Genomic DNA, 18,725 nt, shown 5'->3' on the forward strand with positions numbered 1-18,725 from the left:
TTGCCATGTAGGGAAAAGGCCCTTGATTGGCCTCCAGCAGAGGACTTGGTGGTGGGGTAGTGTTGGGACAAGGAAGTCTTAATCCTGGCCTTGTCAGGTGTGACCAGAGCAAATCACACAACATGGTGCCTTATGTTCTTCCTACCAGTAAAAGGAAGAAGGTGTTGACCTGGATTCAAGCTTTTCAGTCAACACTGTCCAATAGAACTTGCTATCATGATGGAAATGTTCTGCATCTGTGCTGTCCCATATAGTAGCTGCCAGCCAGATGAGACTATTGAGTCCTTGAAATGTGGCTAGTGTGACCAAAGAACTTAAAAATTTTTTATTTTATTTAAATTTAAAATAGCTACATGTGGCACTATAGTGGCTGCCATAATTGGACGACACAGCTTAATTTTTTTTGTTTATTTATTTTGAGAGAGTGCTAGGGGGGAGGGGCAGACAGAGGGGAAGAGAGAAAATCCCAAACAGACTCCGTACTGTCAGCCTGGAGCCTGACTCAGGGTTTAAACCCACAAACTGAGACAATGGACCTGAGCTGAAATCAAGAGTCAGACGCTTAAAACTGACTGAGCCACCCAGGTGTCCTTGACAGCGCAGCTTCAGATAAAATTTAGATAAGAGCAAAGAGATTCAGGTTTTCCTTGCAATATAGGTGATTGGGGCACTTGGAACTTAAAAATCTGAAAGTGGTGTGAATTTGATGAGTGTGGGTAACAAGTCTTCTGGATATCTACATTGCCTTATCCTGGGTGACCTAAGAGGACTTAATGACTGGTACATACAGTTGTGTTTACAAGAACAGCTGGGAGTTTAGGCAGCTTTCCATTTTACTTGACCCCTTTAGTGCTACACAAAGATGAACATTTAAGGTCCTTTGGATTGAATAAATTTTCATTTTATCTCAGCAGCCTTATGAGATAAGTCGTGTCTATTTTTGTAGTTAACAAAACAGATTAACTTACATTTTATATACACCTTTATGGATCATTATTCTTTAAAATGGTTGGTATTCAACTTAATTTGAAATTGCAAGCTTTTAGCATGTTGTTATAACAAGAAGTTAATTTGTTAAATTGTAGTCAGTTAAATAAGTGAATGACTATAAGTGGTGGAAAATCTAAAATTGTACAGATAGGAGTGCCTGGCTGGCTCAGTTAGTAGAACATTCACCTATTGATCTCAGGGTCGTGAGTTCTAGCCTCATGCTGGGGGTAGAGTTTACTTTAAAAAAAAAAAAAAAGTACAAGCAAACAATTAGCACCAAGAGGTTAACTCACTCAAGGTGTTGGCTGTAGTAAAAACAGATCAAAACTCAGTTTCTACAACTTATCTGGGAGTCTTCCTCTCATTTTCATGCTCATAGTGAATGTAGACTGCATCTCACTTAATACGTACTCTGGCCCGCAGTCAGCTAGACAATATTAGTCCGAGGGCTCAGAGTGGGGTTGTAGCCTTGGCCACTGTGAGGACCACTGACAATAGTGGACATGTGAAGTCTCAGAGAACAACTTGGGTAAAATGCTTAAAAAGCAGGGACAGATCCGTTTTCCTTCAGCTTTAGCTTCAAATTATGGTCACTTATTTTTGAAGTGGGAAGAGGAAATGGACTAGGGATGAAATAAATAACAGCTATTTGAACATTTACTGTCTCCACTTTACTTTTGAAGAAACTGAGACTCAAGGCTGTGTAGTTTGTATGAAAGCCACAGAGCTGGGAGGCTAATTTAGGCCTACCTGATGCCACAACCTGAGTTCTTAAATGTGACAAAAAAAGTAAAGGGGAACCTGGGTGGGTGACTCCATTGCCTGCTGGGAATTCTGGGCTGTAGTGGAGCTACCCATATAGTATCAGACTGTGGGCTCTCAAAGCACTCCCCTTAATTTACAGTGGATTTTTACCAGACTAATATCATTGACTAGTAGGCTTTGCTGAACTTCCCTATTAAGGAAAGTCTGCCTGCCTGTGCAGCAAAGACCCACGGTAATTTTCTTTTTTAGCAGATTGGCTTGTACTTGGATCCACTTATTCCAGAAATCAGTAAAACTTTTTTATCTGAGTACTAAAGAAAAAGGTTCTTTTTGTTAGCCAAGGATTAACTAGACCCCTCACTTCCACCCCCCCCCCTTTTTTTTTGAAGGATCCTGAAGTCTGCTTATTTACAAAGGAATTTCATCAGAGTTGGTTAGCAATATGTGAACAAGTTAAGATGTTCCCACTTCAAGGGGGATAAATAACAAATCAAACTAACTTGCTGTTTAAGAAACAGGATTAGCAGTGGGCTCAGCATTGGCCTCCTCTTCAGTGTTCTCATTCATGCAACTCACTTCATCTAGTTATGCAGAGAGGGAGTAGATTTTAACCGCTTTTAAATCATATTGCTAGTGACTCTTAGCCCATTCATGGGCTGTTTGAAGGAAGGAGAGAGGTGGGAGTGGGGTTTAGTGTGGATATCCTTTAGGAGAAAGCTTAGGAATTAGAGAGAGGTTGCAAGTAAGGGTAAGGAGGATATTCTTCACTTACACACTGACCTTGAGAAAGGCACCTCTCTTCACAGGGTACGTTGGAGCTAGTTTCAAAAAGAATTAAATACACCTGAAACTAATTTTATTTATTATATATATTTCTTCTGAGAGAGAGTGTGAGTGGGAGGAGGGGCAAAGAGAGAGAGGGAGAGAATGTGACAGCACAAAGCCTGACGTGGGAGTTGAACTCATGAACCGTGATCATGACCTGAGCTGAAATCGAGTCAGACGCTTAACTGGCTTAGCCACCCAGGCGCCACCCCCCCCCACCTTTTAAATTTATTTTCAATTTATTTTATTGAAACTAATTGTATATGTCAGTTATACCTCACTTTTAAAAAGAGGTTATTTCATGACACAGGAAAATTGTATGAAATTCATATTTCGGTGTCTGTAGCTAAAATTTTATTGCAGTCTGTGTTCATCCATTTACATATAATCTGTGGCTGCTTTTGTGCTCCAGTGGCATAGTTGAGTACCTGTTGCAGGAATCGAATGGGGTGCAAAGCCTAAACCACTTTACTACCCATCACTTTAAAGAAAAACTTTGCTGATTGTTGGATTGGTGAGTAGTCTCAGATGCTTACCTGACTGAATGTATGTATCACAGGAAGCTCACAAGACTCTTTCCATATTACTTGGTAGCCTCTAGCCCCCAAAGAAATCTGTATAAGCCAAGTGTCAGAAGTTTACTGTGAGCTTGCAGCTTCTTTAAGTCTTAATCCATTTTTTTCTTACTCATTTTCCCAACAGAGTCCTACCGGCCAGACTCAGGTTACCTGTTTCTCTAAGCATGGCTCTGCCCAGTGATGTCTAAACAACAAAGAAAATTTCTGTTCTAAAGAACTTGACTGTCTTACTCCTTATGTAAGCTGTGTCACCCTTTATGTAGCTCTTCTTCCTCTCAAATAGGGGCTGGGAGAGTAGCAGGTGAAAACAGCCTCTTTACTTCCTCAGTTGTAGAGACTCTGTATTCTTAGCTGCGAATGAATGAATGAATGAATGAATGAATGAATGAATGAATCAAGTCCCCAGGGACTGACTCAGCACCCTGTGCCTGCCTTTTAAAGGCACTGAAACCCAATTGAAACAGAAACTGGAAATAAAATCAGTAACATGTCTATTATTGCAGGTGGCTGGTGTTTGGTATTAATTATTGCTCAAAGGACCAAGAAACAACAAGGCAGAATTTTTCAAAATAGGATTCTGGACAATGTAGATGATAGTCACCTGGAGAGTTTGTGTTAAACTCTACATAATCTGGGGATGATATAAGTCCCAGGTGTTAGGAAAGTTTGAGAACCACTGCTCTCAAGCATTCAATTTTTTTCTTTTTACCTTAATCCGTTTAAACTAAAACAATTTTTAAAGGTCATAGAATTCTTTGGACTGCAAGTGTAGGCGTCAGTAGAGGTCATTTTACAGATTGGGAAACAGACCAGAGCAGAGAAATAAATTAAGGACCCCATTAGGACATTGCATAAAGGACACTCAGAGTTGCTCTAAGAATTGACTTTTTAAATATGTGATTTAGTTCTTGGCATAATAATATGTGAGCAGCCTGTTCTGGACCCTGATTGTGTCTAGAAACCACAGCTCAGAAGACCTTGTAGTTAATTAGGTAACATACTTTTTTTGAAGACAATTTGGTGGTCCTATCGCTGAAATCTGAGTTCTTTTAAAAAAAAATTTTAATGTAATTAATTGGGAATGAGAACCAGAGGAAGAGAGGAAGATGAACTTGCATTTAAGGAGCATAATGGAAGGAAGGAGTAGGATGGGAGAGAAGGTTGTAAAATAAGTTAAAATAGGGTGCATAGACAGGAAGAGCCTGAAAAGACAGATTAAGGTAATTGTAGTGTTGTAAAAGCATAAAAGGAGTCCAAGAAATTTAAATGTGGAAGTAGACTGACTGGAAGAAAAACATCCTCTGACCATTTAACCCCTTTTTTGTGTGGGATTGAGGCCTAAAGCAAACCATTTGGATGCTTCATTTGTGTCTTTTTCTTGACAAGCTCCTTAAAGGCAACATCTGGCCACTAACAGAGTTGCTGATGTTTAAGAACCACAGCAGGTTCTCTTAAGGGTTTTTAAGTCAATGTGTAGCATTTCTTCTGAATATGTAGATACTTTGGGAAATGTGAAAGGTTTTAGAAATTTGAAGTTGTGTTGCTCATAAAAGAAGTTGAAAATACGAGATGTCTATCTTTGAGCATCTCTGAGTTATTTATTTTTTATTAAAAAACATTTTTTTTTCTAATGTTTATTTTTGAGAGAGAGACACAGAGCTAGAGCAGGGGAGGAGCAGAGAGAGAGAGGGAGACATAGAATCTGAAGCAGGGTCCAGGCTCTGAGCTGTCAGCATAGAGCACGACGCGGGGCTGAAACTCACAAACTGTGAGATTGTGACCTGAGCCGATGTTGGACGCTTAAACAGACTGAGCCACCCAGGCGCTCCAACTCTGAGTTTTTTAATGCAGTGTACTTCTGAATTTCTGATGATGAAATATTACCAAGTATTGAATATTGAGGAGAAAGACACAAGCAATTTGCAAAATATTCGGTAAGATTTATTTAAGTTTGACCCAAGTCTGTGACAAAAGGTCTTGTATATATACAGTACACATTTGGGGAAAACAAATACAAATGATAATTTGACTTTAAAAATTGGAAATGTTACTAGTCCCTTCCCTCATTCTTGATTTGCTTTAGAGCTGAGTTCTCCCAACATTTTTCTTTTAAATTCCAGAGCTCTTTGAGCTTTTAGCCAGAACACCATCTGTCCTCCTTACTTTGAAAGGCTGTTAACTATGCCCTGGAATTTTGGAAATGTTCTCATTGAGAATTGCTGTAAAATAGTGATAAGGACTCTTCTGTGGGCTACAGATTTAAATCGGCCACTATTAGGATGGATCACAGAGCAGGTTTCCCAGGTTGAAACCAGATTACCATTGGTAAAGTCTGAATTTAGAGAGCTGGGGGGGAGGGAAGGGTAGAGTTCTTGCACCCCTCAGTTATTTTTCCTTCCTGCTTTTAGTTTGGCATTAAGTTCCTGGGGAGATTCACACACCCTTGATACTGACCACACTCCCGGATACCAGTCTTTTATCACCAAAACCAGCTTGTTATCTGTCCTAGACAAACTTTTAAAGTGCTGGCACATACTGGGTATAGAGTATTAAGTAGAAGTGTTGATTTTATTTAAACTCCAGCTTCTGGGGATGTGGTATCCATAGGTTTGAAAGTGAGGGAGCAAGGAGAAGATGCAAGGATTTATCCCAGTAAACATGATTTAATGAGCAGCAGGTGATGAATATCTTCTTTAGAAAATTAATTTCTTTGGGGCGTCCGGGTGGCTCAGTTAAGCATCCAACTCTTGATTTTGGCTCAGGTCATGATATACTGGTTCTGAGTTCACGCCCCAAGTTGGGCTCTGCACTGAGGTTCAGTGCTGAGCCTCCTTGGGATTCTCTCTCTCTCTCTCTCTCTCTCTCTCTCTCTCTCTCTCTCTCTCTGTGTGTGTCTCTCTCTCTCTCTCTCTCTCTCTCTCTCTCTGCCACTCCTTCATGCTCACTTGCATGTGCGTGCGCACTCTCTCAAAATAAACTTTAAAAAAATTAATTTTTCACCCCGTGCTTTCACCCAAATGATTCCAGTGCCCACCTTCCTAACACAGTGGTTGTATATTTATGTATCATCTCTGATGAGGTTATCTTTGGCGAAGTTGTATTGTGACTGCCTCCTTGAGGAGGGCAGCTTTTGGTTGAATAGCTATTCCTCATCCCCATCCTTCATACACTTGATGACTGTCTTTGGAGGAGGAGCGCATCATATTATACAGTCTCAAAACTTGTCATTAAAGGTCATCAAAAATGAGGTCTGGCTCAAAACATGGCAAAGAGCTCTTTATACCAGAAAAGTCTCTGCCTTTGTTTACAAGGAAGCAGAGGACTCTTCTCTCCTGCCCTGATCTGATTACCCTCATAGTTTAGGAGAATGGTGGAGTGGCAAATGCTTTTTAAGGTCATGGAATAGTTGACAAAATGATCAGTAACATTTGCCAATTCCTTAGCCTTTTCTCATAGTGTAAATGTTTATGCTTGAGTTGAATAGTGATTGCATTAGAGACCCTGAGCAGAATAAGCTTGGCAAATACTGTTAGCCACCTACTGATTGCAGCTAAACTAATGCAAATGTTTCCATGCAGGTGGTGTTAACTGGTGTTAACATCCCTTAAAACTTGTAGGTTTTTTAGACTTCTGGGTACAGGACTGTTAGAGCAAGTCGGTTTGTTATTTCTTCATAAATGCTTTTCTTACCTGGATCTGTAGACAGGTAAGAAAATCAGATAAGCTTTTATTTGTCATTGGCTTGTTGGGCAAGATGAATGGGCATGGTTGCTGCCTTAAATGCATGTGTAGAACCTGAACTCTGAGTTATTTGGAATGATTGAGTAGGCTTGATTTAGTTCTATGTAAATTAATCATGAAGAGGGGTAATAGTTGTACATAATTAACAGTCTGTAATTTTGTGGTGCTTAGCCAGGAATTCCATTACAATCATACACAAGGAATTTGACTGACTTTTGAGATAAAATAAGGTCACTTAAATATTCTGAACCCCAGTTTCTTCATCTGTAAGAGAAGTGAGTTTATTTACTAAGGCTACAGGTATCTGAGTTGATGATCAACAGAGATTTGAAGCTCTTAATCACTGACCTGTGCTGCCTTCTTATAGACCCAATAGTCAAGTGATGCAAAAAAAAAAAATTTATTTATTTATTTATTTTGGGGAGAGAGAATGAGCAGTGAGCAGGGGAGGGCCATAGAGAAAGGGAGAGAGAGAGAGAGAGAATCCCGAACAGGCTCTGAGCTGTCAGCACAGGAGCCTTCAAACTCCTGAAGTGTGAAATTATGAACTGAGCCAAACTCAAGAGTTGGACGCTTAACCTGACTGAGCCACCCAGGCGCCCCTAGTTAGATGACTTACCCCAGGTCATACAGTAAGTGGACAAGAATTTGAATCAGCTATTTTTCATTCTGTTAAACTGGTCGGCTTCCTCCAGCTTCCTTCAGAAGTCTCTTCCAGCATTCTGTGCTACTCTGTAATGTCCGTAATCAGCATTAGGGTTTAGCCATGATTTTTTGTGCTTACTGCATCATTCTTGAACATATTTAACCAAAGTCTTTTGGTTTTGTTTTTCATATAATGTGTGTGTGTGTGTGTGTATCTGGTTTTCTTAATGGGGAATGAACTCTTTCCTTATGCCTGGTTTGACACTGATTTGACAACATGGAGCTGACTCTCTACCTGGTTTCCAAACCTGCAGCTTCATTGTGAGCCTGGGATTAGACCAGCTTTCAGGGACTTGATAAGAGTTGGATTGAATTTTGCTGGACTTACTTGATACTGAAGTTTCTTATTCTTAGGTATGTGGTTTCCTTTCTATCTAAGCAGAAGATTAGGACTCTAAAGCTACAAGAAGTAGGAGTGCATCTATATCTTTTTTTAAGACACTGCTTTTGGAACACATGGCTTTCGAGAGGCAAATTAAATATAACTCTGGAATTTTATTTTTTTAATATGCCCCTTGCAAGAATCAACTCTGTCATTTCCTAGCTGGCAGAAAGTAGATTGCACTTAATTTTTGCTCAGTCATGAAGAAGATGAATTTTTCAGCAAAATCAAACAGTAATAATTGACAGTTGACTTCAGTTGTTCATCTGCCAAGAATGCCCTCTCTCCTTCTACTTTGCTAACCCTTTTGCCTTTAGTAAGACTTAGCTCACACACTGCCTCCTCCAGGGAGCCTAAGTTTACTCCTCACTGCCCTCTTGGACCCTGGCTCTTTATTTCTTCTTGTTCTCTGGTTGTTTCCCCCTCATCATTTTACTTTTCACTTGGAAACAAAGGAGTCATTAAGCCTTGTTTCAGTTATTTTTACTTTTTTTTTTTTTTTTTTTTTTAGTAGAGAAATAGCACGTGTGTTCAAGCTGGGGGGAGGGGCAGAGGGGGAGAGAGAGAGAGAGAGAGGGAGGGAGGGAGATTCTCAAGCAGGCTCCATGCTCAGCATGAAGCCTGACCCGGGGCTCCATCTCATGACCCCAGGATCATGACTGGAACTGAAACCAAGAGCTGGATACTCAACCAACTGAGCCACCCAGGCACCCCCAATTATCTTTACCCTTAAGACTCTTTTCAAAATGTCCATAAATTAAGTAATTCTACTGCTTTACTACCCTTAATGAAAGATAGCAGGAGGGCAGTAAAGTAGAAAATTCTGCCATCAATTAAGAGATGGGGAGGTCATGACATCCATATGTTTCATGTGTAGACTTGGGAAAATGTCTATTACCTTTATAAAAAGTTTGCATAGTTTCTGAATATGAGCATCATGATGCAATAAAGACACTGTTGCTTTAATGTTAATCATTTGACATTTGAGATTTTTGGGGTTAAGAAACGAAATTTAATCTATTTTAGCAAGTCTCAAATTTAAAAAGGTTTTCTCTGCCTTCACATATGCATGGAGCAGCATAAATTTTCTTTCTTGGGAGTGTGTCTTCAGGCTGAATTCCTAGATATGGGTTGCTGGGTTAAAAGAAGTTGTGTATAAGTTAGTTTTGTTAGACATTGCCAAATTCCCCCTCCACAGAGGTTAATGAACTATGTGCACTTTTAAGATGTTAAAAGAGGCAAAAATGTGTCTCAGATTTGAGGAAATTGGCACCACTCAGAGTTGTAAAAACCAGAGATGACATGTGAAGCCTACTAACTTGCATGGAGAACTCACCTAATAGGAGATAGCTATTAATATTATCTTCTGTGAAACGGCGAGAATATATTCTTAGAAGAGTCATAAGAAAATTGAATAAAACTGTGTTTCTGAGTACTCTAGCATGGTTCTGGCACATATATTAGTGCCCCTTTTTTCTTGCTTGCTTTGGGCCGTGGTTGTTTGGCTCCGTGTCTTAAATATCTTACTGGATTGTAAACTCCTTGAGGGTTGAGCTCATGTCTGATGAAACTTCAGCAGGACGCTTTGGATTTAATAATATATTAAAAATGGTTGTACCTGAATTAACCCTAAGAATATAATTCTGAATCTAGTCGTAAAAGATTTCCTTTTCTTTTGCACACGAACCATCAAACCCTTATGTTATGCTAGCCAGCAACTTGTCCTGAGAATTATGTCCTGAGGACACACAGGTACTTTCCTCTTTTGTCATTTGGAAGTGTCTTTACTTAAAATCTTTATTAACTTTAAGGAACACCTTAGATAATATTGGCAAGAGATGTTGATTGCTATTCTGTTTGTTCATTTACTTATCTGTCTTTATAACTCCAGTGAAGTCAGTGAAAGGAATTAGCAGTTAGCCTGTTTCCTCAAGGCTGCCTTCTTTCAGGGGTCATCCCCCCAAGTCTTCTCAAAATATGCTAGCCTTTGGAACAGTTTTTGTCAAGTTATTAGGTGACCTGACTTTACAACCAATGAGGTTTTCTAGGGATTTTATATGTAGTGGTTTACATCTTACATTTCTAATCTATCAGTCAAGTTCAATACCATTCTTTTTGCATTAACAGATGCTTAAAGTGGCAAGATCCTTTCTCTAAAACATTTTAACAGTATCTATTCTTAGATGAATTCCAGTTAAGGGGAAGGGGTACATACTTATTGAAGTGATCTTTAAGGCCTTTAGTCTGCTTTCTATAAATATTTTCACCATGAGGGACATAGATCAGTTTGCCCTTATTGGCTTCACTTTTTCACTTACTGGCTTCTCTTCTGACCAACATCTGTAGTTGGATGGTCTACTGTTACCCTAAGTATAATATGACTTGAGTTAGTTTTATCATTTCTCCATTCTTCCCCCTGACCCCCATCTTCATTCTGCACAGCTTTCCTGTGTCTGTGAAAGCACCTTGTTCCCCTAATCACCTACACCCAGTCTTTGAGTCCTCTTTGACTCTTCCTCTGAATGTATTTACTATACACAATCTGTGGAGTTCCTGGAACTGGGTTCTATTTCCATTTTCTTCAGCATGCTTTTATATTTTCCCTTTCTTTCTCCACTCCTTGCTATCACTTTTTCCTAGACTGCTTAAAAAACCATTAGCTAGTTATTTTGATTTTACCTTTCCATTCATGTTGCCCTTCAATTAATCTTCTTTAAGTATGGCTTTTATTTTGTTCCTTTTCTGCTTGAAGTGGCTCCCTGTCACCCTTAGAGTAGGACACCCTGGCTCTTGGGTTAATGTTATCTATCAAACTTTTCTCTCTCTGCTCCTTAACACAAATCCTTTCTTGGGCTAAGCTAGTCTTCTCCTTGTATCCTTATGTCATAAAAAAGTAAGGGATTGGAAGGGAAGAAGCTTAAAGATAGTGTTCAGCTTTTTATTATTAAAACTTTCAAACATGAACAGCAGTAGAGAGAGTAGTATAATGAACTCCATGTATCTTACACCCCCACTTCAGTAACTCAACTTTTTGCCAATCTTGTTTCATCTTTCCCCGTATCCCCCTGATTTTTTTTCTTGCCTTGAGCATATTTTAAAGCAAATTCCAGATATCATTTACCTGGAAGTACTTCTGTATGCATCTGTGGAGGTTATTTATCAATTTACCTGGTGTAGATCATCTCTATGGTTTCTCTGTCAGTTGGTAATTGTGTTTGTTTATACATGGTTGGTGTTCTGCAGGTGTCTCATTTTACCTCTCTGTCAGTTCTCCTCGGAGGACCCAGCCTGCCATGTGGAGCTATACTATAGCCATTCACATATTTGAAGTTGTCATATATTAGAGTTTCTGGTACCTGTCATGTCACACATAGCACAGTTTGAGCATATGATCGATACGAAATAACGTCTTTTGAAATTAAGGCACTTGATTTTGTATCTTTGACCTGAGTCTTATTTATATCATTGGATTATTAGCTACAGCCTTAAGTTTCTTACCAGACATTTTAGTTATGAGTTTTTAGATTAGCAATTGCTTTAAAAGACCTGACCTGGCTTTAAAATCAGTTTTGAAGTTTTGTGCCCTTAAAAAGATAATGCTATTGGCAGAATAGTTCCCTGAAACCTACCTGGAATTGCTATCAGTTCATCTTTTACTTAGTTTCCTTTTTTTTAAGTTTAGTGCTTTTTAATGAATTAAACTACTTTTTCCTTGTGTATATGAGTATTTGGCAAATCTTGGTGATTTTTAAAAATAGCTTTTATTATATAAGTGATTCATCATGGGCAAAAATTGGAAAACAAGGCAAAGAAAGTAGCACACAATCTCAGTTTTCTCATAAATTTACCAACCACAGAGAGATACTTTTAACATTTGGGTGTCTGTCTTCTAGTCTTTTTAATATTGTTTGTTTATGTATGTGTTAACTTATACATAGAGCAATTAAAAAAAAAAAATATTGTATCCTTGCCATTACTCTGGCCATAATAGCAGATCCTAATGTTCTGTTTCTTATTTGTTAAATCTGACCCGTAAACAAAATCAAAACACACAGACTTCATTCCAGGTTGTAGTGCTGGTGGCATGTTTTGTTATTATTGTGGTTTTAACCGTAAGTTGTTAGTTTGGGGCAGACATAATGTGGGTATTTATTACTGTCGTAAACAGGGGTCACCACCTTTGTGTATTGGATTGACTCAGCATTTTATAATTCTAGACTTGAGACTTCAAGAAGTTAGAGGGTTCTGTGTGCTAAGTGGAAGATTGGGTTTAAGTTCTTTTTTTTTTTTTTTTTTTTTTTTTTGACACCGTATGATTTTATTTTTCCCATCTCTTTGGGATGAGAATTCTTATACTAGGGATATGGTCATCAAATTTTTGTTTCTCTAGGGCCTGGCACAGGATAGATGCTTAGTGGATTATGCCAAATGTGGCTTTTTTTGCTGTGAGCCAGGAATGGGATGAGCATGCACATTGCCTGCACGTTATTGTTAGTTATCTATTGTTACACAGAACATGTGTTACACAAAACATGTTACCTCAAAGTTTATAGCTTAAAACAACAAACACTTGTTTTCTCATGTAGTTTCCGTGGGCCTGGAATCCGGGAGCAGCTTAGCTGGGTGGTTTTGGCTCAGGGTCTGTCACGAAATTGGAGTTGTCTGGAGACGTAACTGAAACTGGAGGACCTACTTCTGAGATTGTTTTCTCCGATGGCTGTTCTTAGAATTTCACTTTCTCACTGCATGGGCCTCTCCACTAGTGTTGCTTGAGTGTCCTAACAGTATGGCACCTGGCTCCCCCCAGCGCAAGAAGAAAGATCCAGCACCATTCATGACCTGGTGGCAAAAGTCTCATACTGACATTTCCATTTCATCCTGGTTTTTAGGAACGAGTTACCAGATCTAGCCTATACTCAAGGAGAAGAAAATTAGGCTACACTTCTTGAACAGAGAAGTGTCAAAGAATCTGTTGGACAGATTTTAAAAAACCACCACACATGTTTTGGGTACATAAGCTTCCAATTGATTCATATTCAGCATTGGTGTGACCTGACCCCAGTGAGCCACATTTTTAATAGGCCCTTGGAATAATTCTCATATACAATAAAATTTAAGAGTCACTAACATAAATATGCAGAGAGATACCATGTTCACAGATCAAAAGACCTAATGATTTTTTTATGTCACTTCTCCACATTGTCCTGTGAAAACAAACTTCTGAGCTGTTATTTTCTCCTTTTTGGAATTTGGCAAACTGAATATAAAACTTTCATGGAAATGCAGAAGACGTAGAGTAGCCAAAACAGTTTTGAAAAAGAACAAAACTACTTTTATAACCCGATTTTAGAACATACTGTGAAAAGAAAATTACTGTGAAGCTATAGTAGTCAAAATAGTGTGTGTTTGTGTCATAGAGTCCAGAAATAAGACTTAAGATTATGTGGTCACTTCATTTTCAACATATAGGCCAAGGCAGTTCAATGAGGAAAGAGCTATCTCTTTAAGAAATGGCGCTACAATAACTGGATATCTTTATAATTTTAAAAATGTGCCCTATCCTTTACCTCTGTAAAATTCCTAGGAAAAGTTCACAATACATATATCCAGCCAAAAAATTGTAATCTAAAGTGTATAAAGAGCTCTTATAAAACTCAATAAGAGGACATACATGTATATATACATACATATGTGTGTGTGTATATACATATACATACATACAGATATGTATGTATATATGTATGTACATATGTGTGTGTGTATATATTTTTAAGTTTATTTTGAAAGAGAGAGCACACGTGCACATGGGGAAAGGAGAGAGAGAGAGAGAGAGAGAGAATCCCAAGCAAACTCTGCACTGTCAGTGTGGAGCCCAGTGCAGAGCTTGAACCCACAAACCGTGAGATCATGACTTGAGCTGAAGTCAGACACTTAACTGAGCCACCCAGATGTCCAAGAAGACAAATGTTTTTAAAATGAGGGAAGGATTCGAAGAGATACTTCACCAAAGAAGATACATGAGTGGCCAGTAAGCATGTGAAAAGATGCCCGTTATTTAATTAGGAAGCTGGATTAAAACAACAGTGAGATACCACTACATACCTGCTAGAATGGCTAAAATTAAAGACAGTACTGAGTGTTAGAGAATTTATAGCAGTTGGAGCTCTTAACGCATATTGGTGGGAATATATAATAGTACAACCACTTTGGAAAACAGTTTGGCAGTTTTGTATAAAGTTAAACATATACTGGGGTGCCTGGGTGGCTCAGCTGGTTAAGTGTCTGACTTCAGCTCAGGTCATGATCTCACGGTTCGTGGGTTCGAGCCCCACTTTGGGCTGTGTGCTGACAGCTTAGAGGCTAAAGCCTGCTTCAGATTCTGTGTCTCCCCCTCTTCGTGCCTCTCCCCCGCTCATGCTCTGTCTCTTTCTCAAGAATGAATAAATGTTTAAAAAAAAATTTTTAAGTTAAACATATAGTTATATAACCCTGTGATTTCACTACTAAGTATGTACCCAAAAGAAATGCAAACATGTCTACAAAAAGACTTATATACGAATGTTCATAGCAGATTCATTCATGATAACCTAGAAACGACTCAGATGTACATCAACAAGTGAATAAGTAAATTGCAGTATATCCATAACAGTGGGATTCCACTCAGCAGTAAAATCTTAACCAGCTGCTGATAGATCCAGCAACATGGATGAATGTCAAAAGTATCATGCTAAGAAGTCAGACACAACAGTGAATCCTGTATGATTTCATTTATATAAAACTTTAGACATATCCATAGTGCTAGCAAATTAGTGGTTGCTTTCAGCAGGAGGGGGCTGGGGAGGAAGATGGGGATTGACAGGGAATGGATGCAAGGGAAACGTTCTGGGGGTGATGGGATTGTTCTAAATCTTGATTGTGATGGGGATTACACCTGTGCATATGTTTGTTAGACTTACCACACTGTATCTTTAAAAATGTGTATGTTTTCTGCATAGAAATTATACTTTATTAAAGTTGATTTAAAAGCATATCTCCTAAGGTTTGTATTTTCCAGAACTTACATAGATAACCATCTCATCTTGAGAGTCAGTGTTCAAGATTTATCCTTTTGTATCATTTATGACTTAGTCTCAATACTACCAGATATAGGGAGAAGAATGCCAAACTGTTACTTCCTTTTATAGTAGAATTCATTCCCATTTCCCCTTCATGTTTGTAACACATGTCTTGGTTTTAGAGGCAGGGTAATGGGATGCCTTGTCTGGGTGGCTTTGTGAAATCTTTCCTTCCAGTGGAGTGTGCTATTATGGCTACCTTCCATTTGAATCGTGTCATTGTGCTTCTTGACCAACTTGTCAAGATAGGTGGGCAGGAGATAGCTTATGACTCTTCTTAACTGACTCATCTCTTACGGTTGCAGATTCTCATAAACACAAAGATAAACATAAAGATCGAGAACACCGGCACAAAGAACACAAGAAAGACAAGGAGAAGGACCGAGAAAAGTCCAAGCATAGCAACAGGTAAGGGTTAAACCAGCAAGTCCTTCATCATTTGGCAGTGGGTTGACTGTGGCTTGGCTCACCTGGAATAGGCCTTAACTTGAGCCATGGGTAAATAGCATGGATAGCAAAGTAAGCAGAGACTGCATTTGATTCCAGAGTTGCTAGAGTATAGCCTTGATAATTCGGCCTTACTGGGAAGGCTATTGTTCACATCAAGGTTTACAAAGCAAGTATGGTGAATCCTCTTTCAATATATATTTCATTAGAAATACAATTTTTAACTAAGTCCGCTATGGATTCATTGTAACACATGAGGTCCAGAGAACTTTGCTTGATAAAAAGGTGTGACTGGATTGGAGACTCTCTATATATTCTTTCTGTACTATAAACAGGCATAAATTAAAATTTCTTACCTTGAGCATCCATGGTCTATGAGCCCCTGAAATCATTTGCAAAGGTTGGATATATGAGATTTTCCTCGAGAGAGCATTTTTAGTTTCATGAGATTATCAGAAGGGTTCAGCTCTTACAGAAGCCAGTGACCACCAATATAAATGAAATTCAGTAGTGCTACCTCAGGGATTCAAGCCTCAGAAAGATGTTTTCATTTTTGCTTTGCTCCCATTTTTTGATGTAGGAAGCAAGTGATTAAGCCCAAAGACTTTGCATATCTTTGGATATGGGACCCCTTGTTGAGGACTTATGCTTCCATTTTAAGTTAAAGGCAGTTGTTGGGGAAGAGTGCTATATGATATCCTCAGAGTGGCCTAAGTTTTGTTAAAAGGGAACGTAAAGATCAATTGTATGTTGGAATAAGTACCTCCAGCCTAGAGTTTCTTAGAAGTGCATCATTCTTGGCATATTGTCTACAGACAAGTCAAAAGTGAGAATTGTTTTTCCAAGTCTGTTCTTTATGAGCCACTAAAAAATGTTAAGATATTTCTAATGAATTCCTTTTATGAATAAGTCTATGAATCATTAAAAGTACCAGATTAAGGGCGCCGCCTGAGTGGCTCAGTCGATTTAGTGTCCAACTTCAGCTCAGATTGTGATCTCGCAGTTCACGAGTTTGAGTCCTGCATTGGGCTCTGTGCTGACAGCTCCAACCCTAGAGCCTGCTTTGGATTCTGTGTCTCCCTCTTCTCTCTGCCCCTCCCCTCATTGTTCATTCTCTCTCTCTCTGTCTCATAAAAATAAATAAAAACTTGTAAAAACTTTTTTTTTAAATAACCAGATAAATTTTCTCTAGTGGGGACATTGCTTTTATGTATCATCTACCACTCCTGTGGTCTTTTTTTTCCCCCACCACTCACTAATTTCTTACCATTCGATCATCTAGTTTCCATTTTCATTACTCTGGTGAATTTAATATCAGTAGTTGAATCCAGTCTCCATTCACGTGTATCTTTTCTTCTCCAGTTTATAGTTGTTCAGCCCGTATTAACATCTACCAAAGTAGATTTGAGAGCAGAGAATATTGCCAAGAATAAGGAAGTTCATTTCATAAAGATAAAAAGGGACCAATTAGGAGGGCATAACAGTTATAAATGTTTATGTATGAATATCAGAGCCTTAAAATACACAAAATAAAAACTGATGCACAAAATAAAAACTGATGGAACTACAGAGAGAAATGGACAATTTATAGTCAGATTTTGCTAAGTCTTTCTCAATTGATAGTATAAGCAGAGAGAAAAATCATTATGTAGAATACTTGAACATCACAAACTAACTTGATTTGATTGGAATTTATAGAATATTCCACTCAACAACAGCAGAATACAGATTCTTGACACCTAGAGCATTTTCTGAGATACACCATATTCTGGGCCCAGCCCTCCTCCTTGAAACCAGCTTCCTTGCTTTTCATGCATCTGTCCTTTTCCACCTTTCTGGCCACCTTTCTGGCCACCTTTCTCCTCTCCTTCCAGTGCACATAGCAATTCTCTGGCTCTCCATCTGCTACTTCTCTTGCCATTTACCCTTCTCTCATATTCCATATCCAGTCTTGTGAAACTTTTTTTTAATGTTTATTTTTGAGAGAGAATGGGCACGTGCAAGTGGGGGAAGGGCAGAGAGAGAGGGAGACAGAGGATCTGAGGCAGGCTCCATGCTGTCAGCGCAGAGCCCGGTAGGGGGCTCAAATCATGACCTGAGCTGAAGTTGGATGTTTAACCAACTGAGTCACCTAGGTGCCCCTAATCTCATTTGAATTTAACGTGCTATTAAAATATGCCTTAAAATATGCGATTACTGTTTCTGGAGTACTCTGTTGCCCTCTTAATATCATTCTTTTAGTTACAACTTAGACTTTACTTCTTTCAGGTATCCTTTCTGTCCATCCCCTCATTGAGTGTGACTTCAGTGTGCTCTCTTGGATAGATTCCTATCACAGTAATTGCCAAGTTGTGTTGGTGTTATAATTGTCTCTTTACTTCTTTGTATTCCCCATTAGACTCTTAAAGTCTCTCAGAAGAGAGCTGAAGTCTGTTTTTTTCTCCATTCTCAAGGCTTTGTATAGTCCCTGGTGGATAGCTGGCACTTACCTAGCATGTATTGGATCAGTGCATGGATGACCTGTGGGTACACTAGTTGCCATCTTCTCTCTTCTTTTCACATACTCTTAATCTTCGACGAGATAGCTCCCTCTGGTGCTTCCATTTTTCAAGCAGGTTTTTTCTGTGTTTTTAGTAAAATATACATAATGTGTTTTGCGCTTTCAAAATGGCATTAAGTATATTTACAGTATTGTACGACTATCACCAGTGTTCATCTCTAGAACTTTTTCATTATCCCAAACCCACTAAACCATTCCTTCCCATTCTCCAACCCCCATCCCTTGGCAACTTTTTTTCTACTTTCTGTCTCTGAATTTGCCTATTCTAGTACTAATGTAAGTGGAATCACAAAATATTTATCCTTTTTGTGTCTGGCTTATTTCCCTTAATCTGATGTTTTCAAGGTTCATCCATATTGTTGCATATCAGGATTCCATACCCTTTTTTATTTTTATTTTTTTTAATTTTTTTAGACAGAGAATGTGAGAGGAAGAAAGAGAATCCCAGGCAGGCTCCATGCTCAGCTCAGAGTCCAACACACGGCCCGATCTCATGACCCTGGGATCATGACCTGAGCCAAAATCAAGAGTCGTATGCCCAACTGACCGAGACACCCAGGCGCCCCTCCATTCCTTTTTATAGCTGAATAATACTCCCACTGTGTGTCTGTACCACA

The 18,725-nt window shown here is 38.9% G+C and overlaps 1 protein-coding gene across 1 annotated transcript in view; it reads left to right on the top strand.

Annotated features, from left to right (window-relative positions):
• TOP1 (DNA topoisomerase I) overlaps window positions 1-18,725 on the top strand; it is a 97,957-nt gene that overhangs the window by 17,398 nt on the left and 61,834 nt on the right. The window contains exon 3 of the mRNA XM_058685604.1: window positions 15,407-15,509. Within this exon, the coding sequence (XP_058541587.1) occupies window positions 15,407-15,509 (103 nt within the window). The remainder of the gene's footprint in view (window positions 1-15,406; window positions 15,510-18,725) is intronic.

This window comes from Neofelis nebulosa, chromosome 9 (genome assembly GCF_028018385.1).
Source record: "Neofelis nebulosa isolate mNeoNeb1 chromosome 9, mNeoNeb1.pri, whole genome shotgun sequence".
In the NCBI taxonomy this organism is placed as follows: domain Eukaryota; kingdom Metazoa; phylum Chordata; class Mammalia; order Carnivora; family Felidae; genus Neofelis; species Neofelis nebulosa.